The sequence below is a fragment of the Pteropus vampyrus genome, unplaced genomic scaffold (assembly GCF_000151845.1).
Source record: "Pteropus vampyrus isolate Shadow unplaced genomic scaffold, Pvam_2.0 Scaffold143, whole genome shotgun sequence".
Taxonomy (NCBI): domain Eukaryota; kingdom Metazoa; phylum Chordata; class Mammalia; order Chiroptera; family Pteropodidae; genus Pteropus; species Pteropus vampyrus.
The window spans coordinates 182,330-199,948 of record NW_011888924.1 but is presented as its reverse complement, the minus strand read 5'-3'; the positions used below and the strand labels follow the sequence as shown (position 1 = coordinate 199,948).

The following is a 17,619-nucleotide window of genomic DNA, read 5'->3' as shown; positions in this document are numbered from 1 at the left end:
TTTTTTTATCTGTCTCTTTCTCCAAGGTCTGAAGGCTCCCAGGACCAGTTTCTTAGGTTAAGTTTGAGGTTTGGAGGCAACTGGGGCAGCTTCGGCAGCCTTCACAGAGCTGATGGTTTCTCCAAGTTCATGTCTAGGCTGGGGGCCAGCCCTGGGGGTGAGCGGCGGGGATGGGACTGTGTGTCTCCCTCTTCCCCAGGGAACCCCAGGGACTTGGCTTTCTCCATTATGTGAGGAAATACATTTGACGACAGCCCGAGCTCACATCACGCTGGGATTGACCACTCACTGGAGATGGTGACGCTTTTCTCGTGGGCCAGAGGTTTACTTTGTGCTCTGGGCGGACTAGGTTCCTCTGTGGTTCCCGGTAAACTCTGAGACAATACAGTTCCCAGAACATCAGGCTTGGTGCTGTATAATTAGGATGCGAAGCCTCATGATAGAGGGGGAAAAAAAAATAAGATGGAAAAAGACAGTGTACCAGGCATTCCGAAATCTAACGCAGATCCTGTTTTTCTTGCTCACTGATTTGACCCATCTGTGATGCACGCAGGCCTCTCTCAGGGGCACAAATGAGAGAAAGCTCAGACACGCAGCCCCAACCACAATGGCCTTTTCACACTGCTTTGCCGTCCTCTGCGCTGCCCAGTCTGTGGCAGGAACTGTGGACTCTGGACAGGTTTCTGGACTGTGCTGTACTTGGCAAGTGCTTACTCTGCACTCCTCACATCAGTGGGGGATGCCAGCTCCTGGAGCGTGTATCTCAAGAGATAAGCCACCAGCTACATGGACTGTGAAAGCTGGAGGCAAACCAGAAACACTCTGTACCACGGTCAAAGGAGAGATTCTGCCTGGGGTTGTAGGCAGAGCCCTGGCAGGAAGGAGGAGGCCGGCAGAGAGGGTACCAGGGCCTCTTCCCTGGGGAAGTCCAGCTTCGCGTTGGCTCTGTCCTCCTGGCTCCATCAAGTCCCATTGTCTCTTCCGCCAGCCTGGCCCTCGGATAGACAGTTCGGCTGAAAGGGCGGCTCATCTGTTCTTGCCGCAGAGCTGGCTCCACCATGTGCACGGCGGGCTAGAGGGACGCGTGCCCTATAGTAGAGTGAAATTGTACCGTGTGACTTAACAAAAATCACATTAACGAAAGTCTCCAAAATGTTGACGATGGCTGCCTTTAGGTGAGGGATCATTTGTGTGTTGTTTTCTCCTTTATATTTCTAGATGTGCTATTTTTATTTCTTATCGTAAACATTTACTCTTTTGTAATGGGGGGAAAAAAAAGAGCTAAATTAAAGGGGACGGAGTGTTTCACACACCGTGGCATTCTAAACAAGACTAGATGTTTGCAACGCACAGACCCAGGCAAGGAAAAACAGAGTACGCATTCTCTTGCAGACACCTGTCACGCACTGTTCCCTCTCGGCAAGTGGCCTGCTTGGTGGCAGGTCAAACTGCTTAGGTCTTCGGTCCTCAGGGGTGGCCCTATGAATAGTTACAGCACAAACACCCAGTGAGCACTCCCCAGGTGCCAGCTTCTTCTGTGTGCCTTTCCTGTGCGTCTCATCCACGCCTCCACTCTGTGAGCGGGACACTGTTACTACCGTGCCCAGTGCAGAAACCAGAAAACTGAACACACTCGGGAGCTGGGTCCGTGGCCGCACTGGGATGTGAGCCCAGGTAACACCTGGCTGCAGAGCCTGGCTGCTAAACCACCAGGCCCTTCTGCCTCTAGTAGGAGCAGGTGGAACCAGAAGGCAGGAAAGGCGGGCGGAGGGGGCGGGCCAGACGGGAGGCTGTTGGCGCTGGGTTTGGGCCGCTCCGGCTGGGTCTTGAGCACAGCGTGGCCGGGGAGTCCGGGACCAGCTGGAGCCTTGGCTGTCTTGTCCTTCCTGCTGCAGTGTGCTGGACGTCTTCCCCACCGTGGTCGCCCTGGCCGGGGCCAGCCTGCCCCGAGGCCGACGCTTCGACGGCCTGGATGCCTCTGAGGTGCTCTTTGGCGGGCTGCAGACTGGGCACAAGGTAAGTGGAGGTGGTGCGAGCCCCTCCCGGGCTCTCTGGGAGGTTGTCCTGCCACCTGTCACCCGGGGCCTGGTCATCTTTGTGCAAACAGAGCATCCTCAGAAGATGCGTGAACGTGGCCCCTCCAGGTTCCGCTTAGGAAACCCCGAGGCTGACTCCTCTGAGAGGAGCCTCTCCTTCTCCCCTCCTCCTTTTCCCCTGTTATCAACCCAGTTTGTCAATCCAGATTCGTACCTAACAGTCTGGCTGAGGGTGGGTGCACATTGGTGCTCGCTCCCTCTGAGAGACCTTCAGGTGGCAGGGACGGTCCCCTGGCTCCTGAGGGCCCAGACCGAGGCTCTGCAGCCCCCTCACCAGCTTTGGACTTGCACTTCCCAGCACCCCAGTGTCCCTTCCTCAGGTGCTCTGACGCATAGCCAGGGAATGTCAGGCCTGATGGCCTTTCCCTGTCATTTTTGTGTGTTTTCCTTTTGCCAAAAGGAAGAGGAAGTGGGAGGAGGGAAGGAGGCTGGAAGAACCAGAGCTCCCTTTGTAAGGCCCTGGGAGCACAAGGCTTCTCAGTTAGGACCCACACATCAAAGGGTCTATTTATGTCTTTGCCGAGGGTCACATGGAAGTGACTCAAATGCTGCTCAAATGTACTATGGCGGTTAACGAAGCCGTCCTTCCCATGGCGCTGGCCAAGGCAGGCCAGCACGCCGGGCCTGAGCGGGCATCAGTGCTCCTGTGAACACTCCTTAGTTTCTAGGGCTTGCCAGACGATGCCTGGAATGTCCCCAGAAGACGTACTGCTTTTTCCTGGAATATCTGACCCTCTAGAGCTGCACACCCTTCCAGGCCGAGCCCTGTTTCTGAGCAGCAGCAAAGCAGGAAGGTGCCTTCCGCCTTCAGGCTGGAAGTTTGCAGTATGTGACCCTGGGGGGTTGTCGAGGACGTCAGTGGAGAGGTGCTCCTGAATGTTTATCACCGTGGCTACTAATAGAATAATTGGGGTCACCAGGAAGTGCTTCAAGGACTGTGGTCTCCTTGACGTTGGCGGTGGCCTGTGGAAGCCAGCTCCTTTGCACTAACTTCCGTTCTCAGCGGGGAGAGCGTTGGCTTTCTCAAGTCTGCAGACTCACGGAGGCCCCATCCGTGGAGTTTAACAGTTATTGGTCTAGTGCCCAATGGAATTGGGCCCAGGAATCAGGCAGGAGGACCCAGAGGCAAGCCACAGCACCGTTTTGGGTTTTCATGGTGACATGGGATGTGTGGTAACGTAGCTGGAGTTGGGCTGATTTGCTGCCGAACGACACCCCATGGCCCAGATGGAAACGGGCTGCTGTCGATATTGTCAAATGTAAAAGCACATGGGTGCAGACACCTGTGGGCACGTCCCGCTCCCGGGGCACTGGGTTGCTGAGTGTTACTGACGATGCTTGCTGTGAGATTATTTGGAGTTTGAGGGCAACATAGGTAGTCACTGACCCTGAATTTGGCCTTGGTCTTTTCTATTCTCATTTCTAACGAGATGAGAATAAATCATCCTGAGTTTGCTGAAGGAAGGCCGGAAAGTAAAAATAGGATTGATCATATAGATATATGGAAATATACATATGTGTATACACAAACAGATATTCCTGTACATACATGTATTTTTTAATAAACACAATTTAATTGTATTCACCTTTAGATATGTCCGGGGCTGACAAGGGTTCTGATATGAGTTGGGTCAGAAGAAAACCATGTCAGTTTCAGGAAGCTCAGAGTAACTCCTAGTCATCTCAGTAGAGTATGCAAATGCGTCTCAGCAGTTGGGTTCTTCCCTATTTTGCAAATGAAGTAACTGAAAGTTGAAGAGTTGAAGCAAACTAGAACCATTTACTTTTTGGCAGCCATCCCAGGCCCTCTGTTGACTGATTAAAGGCTAATTAATCGGTTATTGGTTTTTCTGAACAGTGTTCTCCCTACCCACTTCACTGACAGCTAGAAACATCACGTCTGTGATGTCCAAGGCCAGTCGTGGCTGACGCCATGCTGCACAGTTTTGCATCTGCTGAGCCTTCTGCTTCTGATCTTGATGGGTCCTTCTCTAGAGAAAGAGGTCAACCACATGGAAGGAGAGGGGAGCCAGGAAGGAGACAGTGACCAGCCTGGCACCAAACGTCCCACTTTGTACTTGCCCAACTCCCACATGGAAGTGGGAGGTTGTGATGTTCCCACTGGTCAAGTCATATCTCAGTCCCAGGTTGCCATGGCCAACTCGATAAATCATCAACAAAGAAAAAGCTCGCTTGATGGCTCTGCCACTGCCCAGCCCAAACCAGTCTGAGGCTGCCGTGGGTCATAACATGTTTGGCACATCCCTGGAGGCCATACATTGAGAAGTTGGAATTTAGTCTCTGGAACGCCCATCGCTTCTCTTAGGGAGGCCCCTAGTGGTGAAAGATGCCATCAGAGTGGCTGGCCAAGGGCTGGCCATTTCTGGAGAAGGCAGGTTGTGCACCCCCATCTGATGGGGTGGGAGGGCCTCCTTCTGGGGATGTGGCAGAGGCACCAGCCTTCAGGGCGTAAGATAAGGCAATGCTCACGTGCTTAAACACACAAAACAAAATAAAAGCAAGCAAACAGCTAAGAAAGGCAACCAAGAAGGTGCAACATGTTTTCCAGAAGGTAGTTTTTATCTTTGAAATTTGGACCAGGCATCCTCTGTAGAGGAAATGTCTTCAGCTGTGATTCACGGGTAAATTTGCCAACCGCCTTCCTATGTTGATATAAACAACGCCACTATAATCAATCTGCTCGAAGGAAACAAAGGCATGTATATGAGTTCTCCAAAATCCACTGTCCACGTTTCTGAGCGCGAACCATGCCCGAATTCGCTTCCTCTTGGATTGTGGAAGTTGCCTCCGGTAACGTTGAATAAATATCCCAGCCCACACTATGGCGTTACTGTTACTGCAACTCAAATGCCGTCAATGCTTCGAACCAGCAGACCTTGACTCCCATCTTCTGGATGTCAGCGTGCATCATAGAACAGAGGACAATAGGGTTTCCAAGTTCTCGCACTTCCTGCCTTCTCCAGAAGGAAACAAAACAGCCTCCTGCGGTGAGAGGCCTGGCTTCCTGCAGGCTTGGAAGAAGTGAGGGTTTTGAGTTACTATTTCTTTTCCTGTTTGGAAGGAGCCTGCTGTCATCACGCTGGCTGGGGAACTGCAGAGGTTGTCACGAGAGCACCAGAGCACGGAAGAAGCAGGTGTGGGAGGAGCCCCTCCCTCGGGGGAATCCTCTCAGGGTCAGGAAACTTGGGGGGACAGCTGTTTACAGCTCCAACAGATGTTTCTCATTTTTTTTTTTTTTCTTTAGTCCCATGGAAACTTTGAATCACGTAAGCGCCTACCCAGTGATATATATTGGCCATGATTCATACCAGGGCGGTCTCCAGCTTCCAGCCCAAACCCACCAACCTGGTCACTTATTTCCTACCAAATCCTGTCCCTGGGAGCCCCAAATGAAGTGTTTCCGTTCTGTAGGGCGAGTCTTTCATTTGTGGCCTGAGGAGGAAGGATTCCCTCGGCCTGACTGGAGTAGGGTTGAGTCAGGTAAGGACACCATTCGGAGGTTAGGCTGCACCCCGTTCTGGAGAAATCACACTGAGCTGTCTTCTCGAGGTGCCATCTTATGCCATTCTTTCTCAGGTGAGAGTTAGGAAATATCGGGGTGCTAAAGAAGCCATTTTCAAAGAGTGCTGAGGACCACTTGGGAATCTTTGTGAGACATGTAGGTTCCCAGGCCCGGTCTTGAACCTGAGGGGTGGGGCCCAGGGGGGCCGGCCTTCTAGGTGTGTGACCTGTGCAATCACCCAGTGCCCCACACTTAGAAGGACCAAGTGCTCGTTCAGCACGTTGTTTACACAGTTCCTGTTCACTTGAAGAATGTTTTGTTTGTTAAAGAACAAAATTCAACCAAGTAAATTTGAGGATCTAATTGGCTTTGAGGATCTAATTGCTTTTCTTGCTTGGTTTAAAGTGCACGTGCTGTGGCCATCTTGAAATTTTTAATTTTTAGGCAAGGTTTCTCTCATTCTCATTTTGCACTGGACCCTGCAAATCACATAGCTGGTCCTGGGCCTAGGCGTGTGACCAGAGCTGTAACCCACTCCGACTGACTCACAGCGGCTCCCAGGAGCGGGCTGGTGAGGGCTACAGGCCCGCGTCTGTCCGGGTCTGGGGCAGGAGTGGGGACGGGGGGTGAGGCGTAGGGAGGAGGGGTTGTGACAGAGGAGTGCTTCCCAGGGGGCTTCTACTTGCTTTTCTTAGTAAGCTCTGCTGCCACTCTCTCTCAGGTGCTGTTTCACCCCAGCAGTGGGGCAGCTGGAGAGTACGGAGCCCTACAGACCGTTCGCCTGGAGCATTACAAGGCCTTCTTCATCACCGGTGAGTTAGCGAGGTGTGGGCTGCACACCCGGGCGACGTCCCCCGCGCCTCTCCCGCCTGGACGCTCAGGCCCTCCTTCAGGAGCAGTCGGCACCTGTGACAGTGTCCTCCCTCTGCCCACAAAGCCTGGGCTTAGCAGAAGTTTCCAGCACCCAAAGGCCCAGCGTAGGCCCTCTGCACCCACAACGTGTGGCAGACCTAGATTTCACCTAAATCTCCAACAAGCTCAGAGCTCGTTCAGCACGTTGTTTATACAGTTTCTGTTCACTTGAAGAACGTTTTGTTTGTTAAAGAACAAAATTCAACCAAGTAAATTTGAGGATCTAATTGGCTTTGTTAATTTATTCATGAACCATACAGCAACCTACCTAGCAGCTAGAGGGGCGCATGGGGTAGGGGTGGGGGTGTTTGTCCAAAAATGGAAGGTTTTTACAGGCAGAAGGGTGTGGCAGGGGAGTTATTAGAAGAGAAAGGATTATTTTTAGGGCAGTCATCTTCATTTAGGGGAGAAGCAATGGCAGAGCTTTTATCCTGCAGATGACCTCACTAGTATTGATCAGGAGCTTCCAGACTGAGGGGTTTAAAATTCCGCTCCTGGGAGAGGCCGAAACTGCAGCGAGATTAGTGAGTTTGGAATGGTGACATGGCTTAGAGCAAGTGACTCCATTTTGGCCTGTTTTTTATTTTTATTTTTTAACACATTTCATTGTCATGCTTTAGATGCCAGTTTGGCAGAACTAAATGGGAGCTTAGAGATATTCGAAAGTGTAATTTACTTGACAATAGACTGTTTCAGAATAAAGTCTTCAGAGGTCTATTTGGCAAACTGGCAGAAGTCAGCTTCTGGGTTCACCCCGTGACTGTCTTAAATGTATGTTTTTAAAGTGTGATGCTGGATCAGGATGGTTCTCAAAATCTTCTGGTAGCTTCTCACTGCCAACCGAGTTCAGACTCCCTCCAATCCTGGGTCCCTCTACCTTTCTAGTCTTCTCCAAGAGCAAGGGCCCTCCCTCTCCCTTGGCCTCCATATTAAAATCCCTCTCAGCTTTTAAGGCCTCAAATCAAATGCCACCTCGATCACAAAAGTCCCTCTGATCTTCCCAGCTGTGTAGGATTTGGAGAAATCTGATATTTATCACATTCTGCCGTATGTCAAATGAACTCGGAAAGAGTCCGGAGGCTTTGCCAGAAATAAATGATAAAGATTTATTTAGGGGTCTTAGAGTTTGCAAACACAGGCTAGGTAAAAACTCAAAAAAGTGTTTGAAAGAAGAAAGAAAAGTTGAGTAAAAAGTACATTCTTGAGAATTATCAGTCCTGCAGTCTTAGCCCTAGGATTCGTCCAAGACCATTGACCGTTGTCAATCAGATGTCCGTTGGATGTATACGTGATTTCGTGAAGGGGTAATCAGAGGCTTATCTGGAAGTCTGGTATATATGTCCAGATGTATAGCCAGGCATTGAGGCAGGACTGGAAAGTTCAAAATGTTAGGTTCCCAGGCAAGTTAGAAAAAGAATAGAATTGTTTCTTCGTGTCTCAGCCTTCATAGTATTAATAATTCGCGCAGCTCGGTTAAAGGGACTTCATTTCATATGTTCTCTATCTTTACTCTTTTCTCACACATATGCCAGTCATTTAGGTACATGTTTTATTTCTTCTACTGGTTTTAAGCTCTTTAAACTCAGGGCTCTGTAAGCTCTTTAATGTCTGTTGTCTTGCAGGGCTTGCTTGGCACAGTATCTTGCACCTAGTAGGAACCGTAACATTGTTTTTATGAATGAAAACAAACAAAAAAGCCACCAAAATCTGAGACCTGATACAGATTCTAATTTGATTCAGTTATTTCATATTAGAGCTTTCCAAAGGATTATATAATACAGAAAAAAAAATTTCCTTATGTGTAAATAAGTGACCCTGAAGAAAATCTGGCATAAAAACAAGTTCTATGAGTTCATAATTTGGGGGATATTAAAAAGGCCACAACAATCTTTGATTCTCCAAACCCTAAAACGCAAACGGGTCAGATAATTGTTATGCTTTCAGATGGAAAGTTTGTAGGTTGCAGTCCTCACGTTACAGTATCTAAGAGGTGTGGTTTCCCCAGGCTGAGTTAATTTCAGAAGCAATCCCACTGCCAGAAAGCCCTCGGCACCACAATATTGGAATCATAAGTGTCACTATGAAGTAACAGGATTGTTTAGAATGATCCCCATCAGACAGGAATTATAAACCCTAGGGGACATCTGTCCTCAGGAGTTACCAGACTCCCAGGAGGATCAGGGTGGGGAGGATTGAAATCTCGCAGATGGGATGAAAACTGAGTCGGATGAAACAGGGACATGCTCTGCTTCTTTCCCCTGCACCCCCTAAAAATTGGCATCCTACTTACTTAAAACTGGTTTTGGATAAGCTAGATAAAATGACAGCTACTGCATTAGATCAGAGAAAGATGTGTGTCCTTCTATGACAGGATGTGATTTTGTGGTCGTGAACTAGGAGTGGCCTTAAAAGGCAATCAGTTTGTTTCGGCGTATGGCCTAGAATTAAGGTATCTTACTGTTTTTCATTTTTATCGAACTAATTTAAGGTAAACTTTACATACAGGGAAAGGCACAGATCTCAACTGTATAATTTGATGAGGTTTTATTAATGTCTATACCTGTGTAAGTGCCTTCTTAATGCTATGAATTATACCAATTTTCAAATATTAAGTCAACTGAATAAAAAATTGGAATTCCTGGATAAATCCCACTTAATCGTGACTTTTCAAAATATATATTGCTGGATTCGATTTGCTAAGATTTTGTCTATAATTTTCCTTTCTTGTAATGTAAGATCATTTCATCTGCAAATAGAGGTAGTTCTACTTTTTCCTTTTCTGGATGCCTTTTATTTCTTCTTATCTAATTTCTCTTGCTAGAGCCTCCGGTGTAGTGTTGGATAGAGGTGGTGAGAGTGGACATTCTTATCTTGTTCCTGATCTTAGTGGGGAAGTTTCAGGCTTCACCACTAAGTCCGATGTTAGCTGTGAGGCTGTTTTCTTGGACACCTTGTATCAGATTAAGGAAGTTTTTTTCTATTCCTAGTTTGCTGAGTGTTTGTATCATGACAGGGGGTTGGGTTTTGTGAAATGTTTTTTCTGCATCTATTAAGATGGTCATTTTGGGGTCCATTATTCTATTAATATACATCGTTTTACATTGTTTTTTGTATGTCGAACTAACTTTGCATACCTAGGATAAATCCCACTTGGTCATGGTGTATAATTTTTTTTTATATTCTGCCATAATCAGTTTGTTAGCCTTTGTTGAGGTTTCATGCAGGTATATCCATAAGGGATGTTGATCTGTAGCTGTCTGGGGTATTTCTGTTATGTCAACCTGTGCTGATTAATATGGCATTTATGGTTTCTCCATGTTTCTTCATGGCTTGATAATGTTTATTTTTTATTTATTTTTATTTTTATTTATTATTATTTATTATATTTTTAGATGAGGCAACCCTTGGATAATGTTTATTTTTAGCACAATAATATTCCATTGTGTAGATGTACCATTGTTTATTCATCCATTTACCCACTGATGGATATCTTGGTTGCTTCCAGGTTTTCACAGTTATGAATTGTTTTGACAATTATCCTATGAACATCCACATGCAGGTCTTTGTGTAAACATGCATTTTAAACCCATTTGGTTAAATACTAAGGAGTATGATTGCTAGATAATATGTGAAGAATGTGCTCAGTTTTATAAGAAACCATCAAATCGTCTTCCTTTTTGGATTCCCATTAAGAGTGGGTGAAAGTTCCTGTTGGTCCACATCCTTGCCAGCATTTGGTGTTATTAGTGTATTCGATTTTGGCCATTCTCACAGGCATGTAGTAGTATCTCGTTGTTTTAATTCGTAACTACCTAATCACGTAGGACGTTAAGCATCCTTTTGTTGCCCAATTTACTAATCGTATAACTGCTTTGGTGAGATATCTGCTTAGGTCTTTTGCCCGCTTTTTAATTGGATTGTTCGTATTCTTATTGTTGTTGTCGTTTCCAAATGAGTTAGTTTCATTCTAGGCAGTACAGAATCCAGGATGAAACAAAGACTGAAGGACATATTTTGGGTTGGATTTACTCTGACCTCACCGCTAAGGTTGAAATGGCTGAGTGAGAAGAACTGAAGAGATGAACCACTGCATGATGATGATGATGATGATGATGACGATGATGATGACGATGATTTACAAAAGTTTATTCTTAAATGTACAGCAGTCTCCAAGACAACACTTCATTCTAGCCGTAGGTGGCAACAGATGTTATGGCAGGGAATCCAGATGTTAAAACGGGAATGGAATTAAGGACCACCATTGCCTTGGGGGCAGGGACTTTTTTGCCGGTTTCCTTATTTCCCCTTGTGAGCAGGGGCCCTTCTCTACGCCCTTCGCTTTTAGCTGCCGAGTTTCTTCTGCTTTTCTTTTTGCACCTGCTTGAATGCCTTATCTTCCTTGTCCATCTCCTTGGCCTGTTTATTGGGCTGCTGCCAGGGCTTCTTGCCACCTTTGCAGCCGGACACGGCACCTGCCTCCCTGTCCCCAGACCCTGCCACCAGAATGGTTATTGTTGAGTTTTAAGAGTTCTTCGTATATTTCGAATAACAGTCTTTTATCAGATATGTCTTTTGCAAATATTTTCTTCCATTTTGTGGCTCATCTTCTCATTCTCTTGACATTGTCTTTCAGGCGTTTATCCTGCTTGGAGTTCTCTGAGCTTCCTTTATCTGTGTTTTGGTGTCTGAAATTAATTTAGGGAAAATCTAGGTCCTTATTCTTTCATATATTTCCTCTGCTCCTTTCTCTCTTTCTCCTCCTCTGGCATTCCCATTATGCATTTGTTATACTGTTTGTAATTGTCTCACAATTCTTGGATATTCTATTGTTTTTTTGTTTTGTTTTGTTTTTTCCAGTCTTCTTTTTTTCTCTTTGCTTTTCAACTTTGGAAGCTTCTTCCGAGATATCCCAGAGCTCAGATTCTTTCCTCAGCCATGCCCAGTCTAATGAGCATTCTTATTCTTGTTTCTGTTATAGTATTTTTGATCACTAGTATTTCTTTTTGATTCTTTCTTAGCATTTCCATCTAAGAAATGACTGGCCCCGTGGAGTTTTTAAGTCTCAGACTTGTGCACACTGAGCCTCCAGTGATTCACCCATCACTGTGGAGGTTTCCCTCCCCTGGGCCTGGTTCCGGGAGGTGTCTGCCCCAGTATGCTGTGATTTTCTCTGTTCGTCTGTGTCTTCAGTCTGGGGGCCAGTGGTTTGCCCTGTGACCCCACCTCTCTGCCAGATTTGGAAGAATTGTTACTTTTTCAGTTCGTTCGGCTTTATTAGAATCGATTGACGACTTCCAAGCTTCTTTCATGCCGAACGAGAAACTGCAAGTTTCCTAATTAGTTGTTTTTAGAAACTGGACGTTGTGGATGATGCATTGTAGAGATTCTGACTTCTGTTACCCAAGCAGTGTTGATTTGCTGTTGTCGTTGTTCTCGACAGGCAGTTAATTATTAGCAATGTCCCTTCAAAGTGTGGAGCCTTGGTTTTACACTTTGTTAGGACTGGCTCGTTCAGATTTGGTCCTTAATCTGAAGTAAGTACTTTAGTTCTGAGACGTGGTCTTTACTCCTTTTGAGACTTCAATGGAGAATATGAAGAGTTTATCAGGTTTTTCTAACTCAACAGAATTCACACTCTAAACTCCATCTTCCCTGCACTGGGCAGCATGGAAATGCCTGCTGAGCTATTCAGACTTCTAGCTGTCACTAGAACCTGTCTCCTCTGCACGCGCACAGTTCAGGGGTCAGCCAAGGATCTGGAGGGGGGTTATTTGTGGATTTTGAGGTTTTCCCTCTCCGGCTCCCTCCTTCTCAGGATTTTGCCCACCAATTTTCATCTGTTATTGAAGCCCTGATCTTTGTCTTCTATCATCTCAAGCCAAAGAGACCGCAGCCATCTCTTTGGGCCCAGCTGCTATGTGCGGCACAGACTGGGGGTACCTCCCCAGGGGACAAAACAAACACAGACCCAACCCAGTGTGGCTTCCTTCTGTCAAGGATGGGATCCCTTTTAGTTGCTGCCTGCCTTGCTTATTATCTAGTGACTTCCATTTGCTGTTTTTTAAATATGTCGACTAGAATGTGTAATTGTTATCTACACGAGGGTTAGTTCTGTGCAAGCTGCCCCGCTCTTCCCTCAAATGGAAGTCTACTTTTTAGAAGAGGAGTTGATCCCAACCTTCACTTGACTGGTTGCCAAAGCTCATGTCACTGCTCTTTACTGTCAGTGAAGAGGAGCCAAATTTGACCCTGAACTCTAGGTAAAGGCATAAGCTCTTACACCCTGTCAAGCAAGCTGAATCTCAGTCACAGCAGGAAAACCATCGAGCGGGGCTCCCCAAAGTCTCTGCGATCTACCCATTCTTCTCACTTGATACCTCAAATTTGATTTCTGTCCAGCTTGAGCCAGAAAGAAAGCTGCATCCTCAGGAAGCGTGGCTTTGGCCCCTGTAGGTCTGCTTTTACTGAATTGCACTTGGGCGTCATACTCTCATCTTGGGGTGAAAGGTGTGATAAGAAGTCATCAGCTGGACCATCCTAATCATGCAGCGCTGTCTTTCATAAGAATGTATGAGGAGCCATTGACAAAAATTCTCCCACACCTCATTGCTGGAAAAAGCTCCGCTTCCCCTGAAGAATTGAATTGAAGTTTCTAATTTATTCAAGTTTGGCTGCTGAGAAGCTCAGAGGCAAAGGTCTTTAGGAACTCCTGTATTTCCAAGAAATAAGGACACTCCTGAATTGCCTTAATTCCTTTTGTTTATTCAATTATATTATATTTGTTTCTGTCGGATACCTTAACCACCTTTTTGTACGGACAAGGCAGACAACAACAAAAAGGTCATCTGAATCATTAACAACCAAGGATGCTGCCATCACTCTACACATTTGTCGCTCCTCTTCTGGGACTGCCTTAATAGCCAGATTCTAACTCGTACAGGAATCTCAGCTTCAACCCAAAGCAAAATTATTCACCTTGCCTTTCTACCTAATCACCAAATTGAATATATTTGCTATTGGAGAAATCGATTTTCAAAAAAAGATCAAATTTACTCCCAAAGGGCAGAAAAGAGAGATATTTGAATGAACATTGTACTAGCTCAGATATCAAGTCCAAGGAGAAGTTCCAGATCACTCTGGACAACAGGAGCATCCTGGAATGAGCACACAGGTCCTCACGGTAATTTCTGTGACAGGAGGAGCCATCATTTGAATAAAGTCCTGGTGCGCTTGAATTCATTTATACTCAGTCTCGGTTCTCTTTACAACACAGGGCCAGCATTGGGTTTGATGGGGTGTTTGTTGTCACCCTCTCTAGGTGGAGCCAAAGCCTGTGACGGGAGCGTGGGTCCTGAGCAGCACCACGAGCCTCCCCTTATTTTCAATCTGGAAGATGATGTTGCAGAAGCTGTGCCTCTAGAACGAAGTAGTGCCGAATACGAGCGCGTACTGCCCAGGGTCAGAGAGGTCCTTGCCAGTGTCCTTGAAGACATCGCTCGTGACAACATCTCCAGAGTGGACTACACTCGAGACCCCTCAGTAACTCCTTGCTGCAATCCCCACCGAATTGCCTGCCGCTGCCAAACCAGCCCCTAGACCCACGTTTGCACAAGCAGAAATGTCAGGCACTGAGACAGGGCAAGTTCACATCCCAAGTGCAGTCTTACCCTCTTTAGTTATGTGCACTTTAAAAATAAGTCTCAGAATCTTGTTTTGCAGCCACCACCTTTCATCCCCAACCGTCCCTTCTGCCTGCTGGCTTGAGAGGACAACTGCGCTGAGCTGTAATGGGAAGCACACGGGCTTCAGAGTCAGACCAGGTTCAAGCCCCAGCTTTTGAACTTGGGGCTGTTATATAACCTAACTTGCAAGCTAGTTTTGAAGAGTCAATACGGCAGTACATGAAAATGCCTGGCATAATATCTGACACTCGAGGCAGGCACTCAATACGTGTCTCTGTCTCTGTCTCATCTCTGTCTCTGTCTCTCTGTCTCTGTCTCTCTGTCTCTCTGTCTCTCTTTTTAATATACCTAGTTCCTCTGGTTATTTTAGCAGGGCTTCGTTCCAGCTGGTATCGAAAGCATGGCTTTTCCACCTTTAATACACATAAACCTCTTGCCATCTTGTGAAAGTGCAGATTCTGACGCAGTAGGTCAGGGGTCCTCCACTTCTAGAACACCTCTGGGGGTCGCCCTGAGTAGGAAGGACATAGACTAGACAAAGTCAGATGTTTTTTCTGGGTCTCTGAGCAGAAGAGCCCGCAGATGAGCCCACGGCCCTACTACCCGCCACCCTCACACCCTTTTAAAGGTGAAGTTTAGAGATTTTAGGAGTTCTTTCTATTTCCTAAAACCATGAATAAATTTTTAGAGCCTCAAAAATGCATTGCCATGATTTTATTATTAGTGTCCTAAATGGCACTCAACGGTAATAAATGATTTATTCCAATCACTGCAAAAATACTTTGCCTGGCTAAAATAGTCTCTATATGTATGTATTATACAAGAAAACAATTTGAAGAGATTTCTCTATAGGTACATTTTTACACAGCATACATTTAAAAAGGATGCCCTTTTTAATATAAAATTTCGGTTATAGACCAATATGGTTAGTTAGCATTGACACTATGGCTGTAATATATTTTAAATGGCAGGATGTGCGTACAGTGCCTCCTGCACCCACCGGCAGCCAGGGCTGAGCAGGGCTTGGTGAGCAGTGAGCCGCGCGTCCTGTGGCTTAAGCGGGCGGCACCCGGCACTCCTGCCCCCCAGTCTGCGCCCACAATCGCACGCCATTCTTCCACCTTCCTCGTTTTCTCCAAAACCACCTGATAGGGGGTGTCCTGATTTCTGAAGTGCGCGTCTCATCATGACTGCTTCGTTTTGCCCTTCTGACTTCCACGGCACAAGATTATCTACCGAAATCAAAACAGAATGGCCTTACTCTTTCCAGGAAGTGCTGTAGGCAGGCTGCATTATCAACAGACCTGTGCCCATGCGGGGTCGGCACGGGGAGGCTGGGCACACGCGGCCACAGAAAATTCATGCATCTTATTTATTTGGGTGTAGACAAGTTTGGCACAGTTTCAGGAGATGCTGACTATATATAAAATATGTATACGTGTATTTTTTTTTTTTAAAGGCTCGTCTTGTAAACGCAGACTGCTACATCACTGTTAAAAAGTCAGTAACTACCCTTGGCCCCGGTCTCCTTACCCCTGCTCAGAAAAGTGAGACTAGTGTCAGAAAACACGCAGACTCGGAAAGGGTAGCTCGTCTCTGAAACAAAAGTTGCCTACCCTCCCGTATACCGCGTATCTTTCTAAAGTACAGGAAGTGATCGATTCTCTTTTCCTTCCTTGTTCTTGGAACAAAGTAAATTCCCAAGGAGAGAAGAGTGATCATACCCAGGTAAGTGTCAGTATATTTCAAAAGACCACTGGTGATGACCCATGTTAAGGCAAAGCCCCTCATGAGATTTTCCAGGCAAGCTCACGTTCACGTCTACAGGAGAAGGGATTTTAACCAAGCCGAGACTGCAAGACCCTTTCACAGTCCCGGAAGCTTTTAAGGAATGTGGGTAGAGATGAGAATTCTGGACAAATATGTCTAATAGGCATAGAAGAATACGAACAGAGGAAGTCGTCTGGCATCTCCAGTTGAATATTATTGCCAGTAAGGGCGTGACTGAGATGGTCCACGCTGAGAGAACATCCCAGCAGCACTCATTCCTCTGACCTGTGTGCGGTGGGACAGTGAACCTGCCTGCGACCTTGTCAGTATCTCACAGGAGCAAGGCCCTCTCCTCACCGTCTGCCTGCAGGCTCAAGGGCAGGGCCGGGGTCTGATGGCCTCTGTGACGCCTACCACCGGCTCTGCACACAAGCCGCCCAGTGCCGCTAGGGTCTAACAACTGTTGTAGGGCGCCTCGTTCAGCGATCAGTGCTCTCGCTGGCAGGAAGCTTTCCCCGTACGTAAATAAAAATCCCAGATGTAATTTAAACCAACCTTCACTCATTTGGTCCTTAAGAGGGAGACAGGACAAGTGGCTCATACCCAGCTTCCTGGCAGTGCACAGGCGAAGGGGTTGCAACAAGTTTTAGCACTAGTTTTTAAGTCTCTCCATTTTTTTTTTTTTAACTCCAAACAAATGTTCTAGATAGTGTACCTATTATTTTATACAGGTTTTCTTTGGCAAGGGACCACCTGAATGCCAATATCTGAAGTACTCAGATTCTGTAAATATAAAAGGTTATAGGCTCTACTCCGAGTATACTTAAGAATCTAATAATCTTTTATAACAGTCACAGGCTTTTACCAAAATTATTGAAATGGAACCCAATGAGTGAGTGCCCTGAACCCTGATGGAGTAGGACAGTCACTTTTATCCCCAACTGCATCTGACTTGCTCTGGTTCCTGGAAAATGCAACTTCAGGTAAGTGATCACTAACTTTTGGGGGACAGAAAAACTCCCTTTACCGCTAGTTGGGGTATTAGAACCCAAAGGCAAAATGACTGTTTTATCGGGAAGCCACCAGCCAACAGATGTTTTTAAACTTACAGTTAGTATTTTTAAGAGTTACTGCTTCCCATCCCTCAAATATAAACTTCACTCATTGGCAATGTGTTTGGCGATCTGCCTATTAAAAGTCAGAATGTAAATCAAGCCATAATGCATAGAGCCTTTATAAGGGAACTCACAAACATGGCCCTCCAGCCATGCACGAAGGGCCCCACAATAGCCCCCTCTTGTAGCTGACTGTGCTTACTAGATTGTCCTAAGATGTCTGCAAGAAAGAAGCCAGACCCGCACTCCATCCTTTTGCAAACGGAATCTCAACTGACACAAAATAGTGATCAGGAGAAAACATTGCACACCAAGACCTGACAGGCATCGAAGCAATTCTCAAATGGCTTCTTGTCTCTGCTTCTGGGAGGGTCACTCGACTGACTTGCCAAGTCTCAGCCCAAACACTGCTTCTGTCTCCGAATGACTCCAGGTTGACTATCTGGGCTGTTCTCTACATGAAGCTCACGAGAGGGGTCTACAAGTTGCCCTAGGTGGAAGCTTGAAAAATGAGAAGCTAA

The 17,619-nt window shown here is 46.5% G+C and overlaps 1 protein-coding gene across 1 annotated transcript in view; it reads left to right on the top strand.

The window, feature by feature from the left end:
- ARSG (arylsulfatase G) overlaps positions 1-14,998 on the top strand; it is a 92,327-nt gene extending 77,329 nt beyond the window's left edge. The window contains exons 9-11 of the mRNA XM_023535653.1: positions 1,896-2,016; positions 6,341-6,431; positions 13,850-14,998. Coding sequence (XP_023391421.1) covers positions 1,896-2,016; positions 6,341-6,431; positions 13,850-14,127 — 490 coding nt within the window. The 3' untranslated portion in view covers positions 14,128-14,998. The remainder of the gene's footprint in view (positions 1-1,895; positions 2,017-6,340; positions 6,432-13,849) is intronic.
- Positions 14,999-17,619: the final 2,621 nt, after the last annotated feature.